The 9,093-nt window shown below is 40.1% G+C and overlaps 2 protein-coding genes across 7 annotated transcripts in view; both read left to right on the plus strand.

Moving 5' to 3' along the window:
* Nucleotides 1-1,531, plus strand: part of LOC103924763 (DNA repair protein complementing XP-G cells-like) — a 15,302-nt gene extending 13,771 nt beyond the window's left edge. Inside the window, exon 16 of the mRNA XM_009333343.1 lies at nt 870-1,531. Within this exon, the coding sequence (XP_009331618.1) occupies nt 870-1,433 (564 nt within the window). The 3' untranslated portion in view covers nt 1,434-1,531. The remainder of the gene's footprint in view (nt 1-869) is intronic.
* A 1,856-nt stretch (nt 1,532-3,387) lies between these two features.
* The window catches only part of LOC103924767 (protein-lysine methyltransferase METTL21E-like), a 20,709-nt gene continuing 15,003 nt past the window's right edge, over nt 3,388-9,093 (plus strand). Inside the window, exons 1-3 of one of the 6 annotated variants that reach the window (XM_009333346.1) lie at nt 3,388-3,540; nt 4,192-4,326; nt 5,219-5,303. In XM_009333346.1, the coding sequence (XP_009331621.1) occupies nt 5,234-5,303 (70 nt within the window). In that variant the 5' untranslated portion in view covers nt 3,388-3,540; nt 4,192-4,326; nt 5,219-5,233. Of the gene's footprint in view, nt 3,541-4,191; nt 4,327-5,218; nt 5,304-9,093 lie in introns of those variants that run through there. The other 5 variants (XM_009333348.1, XM_009333347.1, XM_009333345.1 and 2 more) reach the window with 5 other exon arrangements.

Genomic DNA, 9,093 nt, shown 5'->3' on the forward strand with positions numbered 1-9,093 from the left:
CCGTTAATAATATTACTCTAATGTCCAAATAAATGTTCTGTCAACTTTAATAAAACTTAAAAGTGAATAGCGGTGCATGCTGTGATACTGTGAAAGTCAGTTGTAAAACTGATCACGTAAGGTCAGATTCTTTTCTCCTTTTGCCATAAGCAAGATAGATGCGTAGTCTAAACCAGTGTTCTAGGTTCTCTTTATCACTCAGAGGAGTGAAAGGTACCAAAACCCGTAGTTAAATCCATATACTTTCAGGTTGACTGGAACATCCTTTGGAAGCGTCTGTCTCTCTCAGACACTTTTAGGGAGAATATAGAGAACTAGCTTCGTCTATGCAGCAAGCCTCTGGTTGGATAACACAGACCCATTGTGTGCGACTACTTCTAGTTCTACTCTTAAATCTTTATACTGTAGCAGCATGCGTTACAATGAACTTGAGTCAAACGACCGCGTTTTGTTGCACTAGCATATGCAAATGTAAAGTGCACTTACAACATTTGCTTAGTAAACATTCTGTTGTTTTAACAGCTTGCAGCTAAGGATGTGTTTGTAAAGACATACTTAAGAGCACTACGGAGATTCTCTGTGTTAGGGTTGGAAATAGCAACATATGTCTAATCGTCAGCAGCACAATGTTTATAAAATTTCACTGGAGTTTGCTTATTATTTAGTTTCTGTAAAGGTTCTTGTTGTGTAATTTATAATAAAGTATAGGTATTACTATAATAATGCATCTTATTCACCTCTATTAGCATGCATATTAATTTCATTAGTCCTCTGTCCTGCTTTAATTTGGGATGCTTTATAGTATAACTAACAACTGAATTCCCATCACAAAAACATCCAGAGGTGTTTCTCTGCTTTATTTTTGATAGACTCAGCTTCGAATTGATTCGTTCTTCAGACTAGCACAGCATGAAAAGCAAGCTATTAAAAGTCAGAGGCTGCGCAGAGCTGTGACTTGCCTGAAGAGGAAGGAGAAAGAAGCCGCCGATGAAACTCGGGAGGCCACTGCTGTTACGGAGATGGAACTTAAACAGCACGAGGAGAGGAAAGGGGAAGGTACTACAGGCTGCGCAAATCGTCAAGCTGTGGCAACAGAAGTCCAAAGTGGAAAGAGAAGAAAATACTCAGATTCCAGAAAAGAACATTTATATGGAGGTGGCTTTGTTGGGAATTTGCATCTTTCAGAAACTTCCAGTGACTCCTCAGTAGAGGAATTGGAAAGCAGAGATTTAGGCAAGAGCAAAAAGAGGAGAAATGTCTCTGCAGTGGAGACAGCAGACCATAAAGAGAAAAAGGGGTGCAGCAGCTCAAGTGGTGAGGATGAAGAACGGGGAAGCATAGTCATGGTGACTGCCAAACCTGTGTTTGAGGGCAGAAAAAAGAGATCGCAGAGCAAGAGGGGAAGAAAAAGTCTTAAAGAAAAAAAGTCTTAAAAAAGAGAGACTGTGTGCGCGTGGGTTTTTACGACTTAAGCTTTGTAAATATTCTAATGAATTTTTGATAAATAATAAATTATCCCTATTTGTCATGTATTTCTCGTGCATTTTGTGTCCAGAACTTAAATAGGAGGGATTTTAAACGGTGAAAAAAATAATTTTAGCACATTTACTCATAAAGTACTTAAAAAGTACTTACATAAAGTACATAAACTACATTTGACTTGATATAAGTTTTCTGTTTCGAGATTTTAAAATTGAGCCAAAACATGACGCCCATTCATTTGCATTCTGACTGAGGTGAGAGAGCTGTTAAAAATCACATGCAATCTGTTGCTTCCTTAACTTCAAACTTAAATGAAATTTTGAAAGCAACTTGGATTATTTCTAGGTGCTGAGAGAAGGAAAATCAGCTCAAATAGTGTTGTTTTCCTTACTCCCTTCGTTATGCCTGTCTTGAAAGTTTTGTGCTCGCAGCGATGTTGCTTATCGAACCGTTCATGAGACAATGTACACTCGTAAAAATCTCATGGAAAATCATACAGCACAGTAAGTCCTTACATAGTCTGAGGTGCCGTAATTTGTGTTCTGAATGCAAACGTCATCTTTCTAGGTTTGGAGTTTCATGACCGTGTCCAAAGACAACTTGTCTGCAGAAGTGATGTTCAGAGGTACCCACTGGTTGCAGCACTCATGTCGGATTAATTTGTGAGAGAAACAACGTGTTAGGCTCAGGCTTCCCCCCACCTCACCTGTCTCTCTGAATGATTGTAGAATTTATTTATAGCTCCTGTGGATTAAGACAGAAAAGCACTGAATGCTGCCAGTCGTACTTGTGTTCTTACATTACGTTTTAGTCCTCTCGCTTCTTTTGTCTTCTCATTTAGTATTTCTACTTAATTTCTCACTGTTTCATTACTTGAAAGTCCAAGTCCATACAATGAAGTTTTGTGTGAAATGTTAGCCTCCCCTAAAGGGCTGAGGTGAACTGGGTAGGATTTGGCCCTTACAGCTGCAGAGAGTCTAGTACTTCGTGTACAGCGTTTACTGGGCAAACAGTATCCCTTTTGACATTACTTTTGTAAAAGATTATCATATTAAGCAACTTCTCAGCCTGGACAGCCAGTTTACAGCAGTGTTTTGTAAATCACTCATTCGTATTACTGAATTTTGCTTTAAAAGCGTAGATCAGGTCTTGGTGATTTGTTTGATAGTTTCTAAATGTAGAAGAGCTCCTATTAATTTCTTCTACCAAGTATGGTAAAGTACAGAGACCTTCAGTTCTCTGTAGGGCTTGTTTAGTCTTTTTGTGCAATAATTTATTATTTTTCAATGGCACCTAGAAACCCCAGTTGAGTTTGAAGCCTAATTTTGCTAAGAACTGTCCAAAGTAAGAGACAGTTCCTGTCCTGAATTGATTACAGTCTAAATGAGAGAAGCCTTAAAGATACCTGTGTTTGTTCCCGTGGCGGTAAGTGGTTGCGATCTGGTGAGCGAATGTAGCTCTCGTACATACAAAGGAGGAGTGATATGTGTATAATTCTGCATGTTGACAGCTGTCTCGTGGGGTGAAGTGGGCTAGGATTTTGGGGGTTGTGTACCTTGTTACAGTTCTGCATTCCAACGTGAGCACGCGTTTAGATACCCCTGCCACAAATGCACCCCTGCCACAAATGCAGTTGCGCTGGGTGCTTGGAAGTCCCCTTTGACTCTGAAGAACGATATTTAGCTCTTCGGTTACTTTTTAGTAACAGCGAGTTAATGCCCTGCCGCTATCTTATTTTTGTAAAAAAACCTCCGAAGTTGGTTACTTTGTTGGTTGGAGCTCCCTTGACTGGGTGCTTCCTGCTGTTGCGAAATCTGCTCCCTTACGCAGGGGATGCGGTGCGCGGTGCCCGCTTCGTGTCCGTGCTGCAGCTGTCGGGATTTATTATTGCTGCTGGCACGGGGACGCTGTCAACGCGTGACACACGCTTCAGAGCACGGTTCTGCCTGCGACTGCCTGGGAGGGAGACGACCGGGCAGGAAAGGACTTTTCTGTTAGATCTTCGGAAAGCTGCAAGAGATTCGGGTAATACCGTCTGGAACACAGCGGATGCCAGTGGTATTCCACTTGCCTGCGCCTTTTACTGTGACTTACTTCGTATCATTTACTTCAAACAGCATAACGCGGCAACCGAGCTGGTCTGCACTGTTTAGTCGCCTGTAGTACGCCTGAATTCGTATGTTAAAGTCAGACAGGTGGTTGTGCAGTTCAGTGTACCTCAAAGGATATTTTTAGAAGGAAAAAGAAAACGTAGAGGACCACAAAATACAAAGGTTTTTCCTTTTAGGGTGACTTTATAGTGCAACGTTGCTTGTCCTTCAGAATGCAAAAGGACTGATTATTAACCTGTTATTTTTATCTTCTAACGGGAAGAAAATTTGTCTTTTTTATACTTCTGAGGTAGATGACAAGCTGACGGGTGTGTGTAACGTTTACTGCTTAATGTCCCAGTAGTTTCTAATGCTACTTGTTATTCTGCAGATGCATACAAAGACTTTGAATCCCATTTAATCTCTTTTCTGTCCCCCAAGTAATGATGTTACTGTTGCTACGTTCATAGCTAGACATAAATATAATAGCAGTGTTTTTGTTGGATGTGTTATGGTAATGTGTAGAAGCCCCCTAACTTATTTTTCACCTTCAAATAGGTTAATGGCTGCTGGCACTGCGGCAGTAACGTTAAACATTAAACCTGTGTGTCTTTTGTAGGGTGAAGTCAAGAGAGTACGGTACACCCTCTCTAACAAGACAGGGCTGTTCTGTACTGTCCTCTTTCGTCTGAAGTTTTGAGAGGAAAACTTGCCTGAGGCTTTGCACTGTGAGGAAGTTTTCTCGATAGTCAGCGTATGTTTTTACTTTGATTGCTTTTTTTTTTTTTTAACTGGATAGAGATACTCCTTCACCCATTGCCTTACTTAATTGCATCCCTATTGGGTGTTTAGACATCTGTAGATTGTTAACTGTATGCTGCCTGTAACCATTCCTGCAAAAATCACTCAGATTTCCATAGAACAGTGCAAGAGCTTTAAAAATTACCAGAGCACTGATTTTTTTTTTCTTTTCTGTGAACTCAGTGTTTTTCTGATTGTAAAATATCAAGAATTGGAGACTATTGGTTGTCTGTCTGCTTTTCTGCAGACAGCTGAAAATTGTTTTGTCCTCTGTCATATTTTTCCTATTACTTTTTTCTCCTGAGTCTGCATGTTCTGTGTCTGTTTATACATGCACATACACATTCTGTTCTTCATGTTGGCTATAGATCTTGCTTCCTACTTATTCTTATGTGCAACTTTTACTAATAGGTCGTTTCCTTCCCTTCTAAGCCAATTAATTCAAACGAGGTTAGATCCTTTTGGTGCAATTTTTCTTCTCTTTCAGACATTTGTTGCTACCTTTCCTTTCAATCATTTATAAGCCTACCATCTCTGATTTGAATTGATTCTAATCTTTAAAATTTCATAAAATAGTTTTAAAAGTTTTTCAAAGCTCTTTTTTGTTTGTTTGTTTTTAATCTACTTGTTTTTTTCCCCCCTTTAAGAGTACAACAGTTGAACTAGTTTGATGCTTCTGGTTCTTTTATGCTTTGAATATTGATATTTATGTGTCTACATGTCTTTATTATCAATAGAAGTAAATTATAGCATAATATACGTAAATTTTTTTTTTGTGAAGTGTTATGTGGGGAAAAAGAAATAAAGTCATTTCATTCAGGCAGGCTTGTGTTTCTCTGTCCCAGGTTTTGTGGCATAGTATGGATTTGACAACATCACAACATAATCATCTACAAAATGAACTGATAAGAGAATTGGAAAGACAGGAAGGTAAAATGTTTCTTATTTCACTATATTTCCTTGTTGCACTTAGGAATATTATGAATTATAAGGAACAAGGTGTCTTGCTGACAATAAGCTATCTTCTCATCCATTTTTTCTGAAGAATTGTGTTCATGGCACTTGTACAGAAAATACAACAGATAGCGCTGTTGTAGTATTCCAGCTATGCAGTAGGTATCTGCTGTACCGGCATACTCTGGTCCTGGCAGTTTCCTACCAGTGCCTGGCATCTGGCCTCTGGCTATTTGCCTGCGACTGGTTCCAGGGAATGAAGCCGTGACTATGATCAAGCTATTCAGGAGAGGTTTGTTTGCGGGGTGTCAGTTAGGGAGAATTGGTTATTACAAGCTTGGTTTCTGTCTAGACAGCCTCAAACCTAATCTTCAAATACCTTCAGGGTATTGTTGGCAGCTTTTTCTCTTAAGCAAGTTCAGGGCTGCACATCTTTCAAAATCCTAAAGCATCACGAGTAATCTTCTTTTTAGGGGTCACCAGGAGCAGACAAGGATTTAGGGCAAGTGCGTGTGTTGTTTTGGGATGGGGTCTAGTTACGTTCTACAGCTGAATGCGAAAGAAGAGGGTTTTTAAAAAATTATTTTATTTTTCATAATATTTTTGTTTAAAATCTCAGCTGAGTCGTGGTCCATGTAAAGCCAGGCTTTTGGGCTTCTGCTTTTTCAAGAGAGCTCAGCGACCGATTTTGCTTTGCTACCTGTTCAGCGAGGCAAAGTGGAGCTTTGGGCATGACTGCAATACTCAAAAATAATTATTTGCTTACTGGAACTAATGCTTGTTATTTTGCTTTCAAATACTTTTTTTAAAGTACCCCAGACTGATGACCTTCTCTGGAAAGCTGACATTGCACAAGAAGATGGCTGATAGGGATTGGTATAGATTGCTGTTCTACAAAGCACTGTTCAAGTGCCTTAATCTGGAGACTTTCTTTAATGCATTTCCCTTTCCTATTGTGTAATTCTGACTTGAACAAAGAGCTCAAGTTTATCCTATGCAATGAAGCATGATTGTTGGGGAAAGAAATATCTAGAAGAATAAATATTAAAGACAGAACTATTAAGGACTGAAATATTGATGACTGTCATTATGTATTCCGTAGTAGATGAGGACTGAGGTGAAGCTTGCACATGCATTTCTATGCTTCTGCAAGCTTGGCTCTCTAATATTGATACTCTCTTCATGCAAGATTCAGGGCGGGGAGGAGCGAGTCTGCATGTCATTTCTTTAGCTTTTGAATTATGAAAATAAATTGAGTTCTGGGACATTGGGTCAATATATGCAAAATTAGTTGGTAGGGGAGAATCTTTAGATCTAGATGCAGAAATACATTCCACTTAGCTAACAGAGTAACTGTGTTGCTAGCAATAGCAGGTGGTTCTCTTCCATGTCTAGAAACACTAGGTTAAGAGGATGAGGAGACATGAATGGAAAATGGGATATCTTTACAGTTTCATCTGACACCAGGTTTTGGCATGTTAAATTCCATGCGTTCTGAAGGTGAAGGGTGCTGAATCTGCTGCACGGAGACTTACCTGCTCGATCACCCTGAGCCTGTGCCTTCCTTGTTCTCACCCTTTTCCTCTACCGCCTTCCCCATTCCCGTTTCATTAACTTCACCTACCCAGTCTCAACCTCTGTGTCTCGGGGTTCTTATTCCAGTTCAGTTTCTCTGCAAGTTCCAGTCTGAGCTCTTTATATTTGGTGTCTTCCCCTTTCCTTCTTAATTGGCTTGTCACAAGTTCTCCAGATTAAAACTCCTTATTCTTGTTCATGATTCCCATTACTACGGGTTCTCAGCTTACAGGTAGGTCCTCACCCAATCTGATCTTTCCTCTGGTGTCTTTATGCAATCAGTTCTCCATCCCACCTGCATCGTTAGATGTCTCTCTTCTTTCCTCTCATGATTTCTCTTGATCATTAACTTTAACTCTCCTTGGCTAAACTTTTCTGAGATCAGATGCTGCCACTCCCACCTTCATTTCTTGGGATACTAAATTACTTTACCACAGTTGCATTATATAAATTCACCCCAGAATAATTTTATCTGTGAGACAACAGGAGGAGAGCAAGCTTACAAGGCGTACTTGTCCTTGACACTCCATCGTCTCACTTCACTTGGCCATGGCTCAGTTTTTAATCCATAAATATCTGAGAAAATGCTGACCTGGTAACCTTCACATATCTCCCGGCATTTAAGAAGGGACACACTCCTACTCACCCTGCTTGACAGATATCCTAATTGATGGCAATTCCTGCCATCGTTTCAAGTCTCTGGGTGGAGTCCAGAAAGGTGCCTTAAATGGGACATAGTTGGAATAGAGGCGAGTGAGAAGCAGCCTAACCCTGTAACTTAGAAGTTAAAATATTCAGCTGGGAAGAGGGAGTGACTTAGTGTCATTCCTATTTCCTGGGTTACTTCTAAAGATACTTATCTTTCTCACTCCCTTCCCCACTGACACTTTTCCTTTGACTTCAAGACTTTGCTGTAAAATGTGAAAAACATCCTGCGACCAGAGCGTGGAGCCCAAGTCTGCCTCTTCACAACTGAGTGCGCAATTCATAGCTGGGCTTTTCCTTGCTTGTCCTTCTAGCATGATTCTTGCAGTCCTGGTTTCCTGATGGCCCACCTCTGGTGGTGATGGAGGGGAGGGGAAGCACCTGGTTCTGTAGGGCAGCTGGAACACACTCCTTGAGTGAGTGAATTATGAATTTGAATCCTTCTGAGGAAGGTCCAACAGCCAGTTCCTCCATTTTCTGAGTGCTTAAATTGCTGAACCATTCTTTATATAGTGGACTTTGCAATTAACAGTGCTGGTTAAAAAATGAGCCTATTTATGCTATATATAAATGACACTTGCGCTATATCTTCCCACCACCAGCCTTCCCTTCTTTCATCTTCCCTTTTTTTTTGTCTCTTAGCTTTGAATTATGCTTCTATCTTTAAAAAAACCCCCAAACTCAAAAACCTAAAAAACAGCCAAACAATGTCTTCCATTAATTCTCATTCCAAAAGCATTAACCCCCCCCCCCCCATACTCATGCAATTCACACCATTAGTTACCTACATTTTTTTCTTCACTGCAGGATCGACCTGAAATATCAGAACTCAAATTCTACTCCTCTTAGGCAACAAGCTGTTTCCAAACAAAAAAAGACTAAAAGAGGTGGTGTGGAATAAGACTTGAGTATAACCCAATTAATGAGTGACTAGATCTAAACTGCACCTTCACAGGAAATCAGAATAGTCTAAAAATACCTCTTCTCGAAATGTACCTCTTGGCTATCTTACAGTAACTTATCTCTGAGCTCTTTTGTTTGAAAATGGCAGCATTCAAATACTATAGTAAACATCAGGTGTACTGATTTGAATTAACACTTCTCTCTTCCTTTTCTCTCCCCCCAACAAGCAGACCCGCTTTTGTTGAAAATTACTAAACTCAAATGGAAACTTCTTGTGTATGAGTAGAACAGAAGTTGGAGGCAACACTCAAATAATCAAAACACGCATTAACTCTGTAGAGAAGTCTGTAACATGCTCTTCATAGAATCATAGAATGATTAAGGTTGGAAGAGACCTCCAAGATCATCGAGTCCAACCGTCAACCCAACACCACCATGCCCACTAAACCATGTCCCTAAGTGCCGCATCTACATGTCTTTTAAATACTTCCAGGGATGGGGACTCAACCACTTCCCTGGGCAGCCGGGTCCAATGTTTAACCACTCTTGCAGTAAAGACATTTTTCCTCACGTCCAATCTAAA

The sequence above is a fragment of the Pygoscelis adeliae genome, unplaced genomic scaffold, assembly GCF_000699105.1.
Source record: "Pygoscelis adeliae isolate BGI_AS28 unplaced genomic scaffold, ASM69910v1 Scaffold48, whole genome shotgun sequence".
Taxonomy (NCBI): Eukaryota; Metazoa; Chordata; class Aves; order Sphenisciformes; family Spheniscidae; genus Pygoscelis; species Pygoscelis adeliae.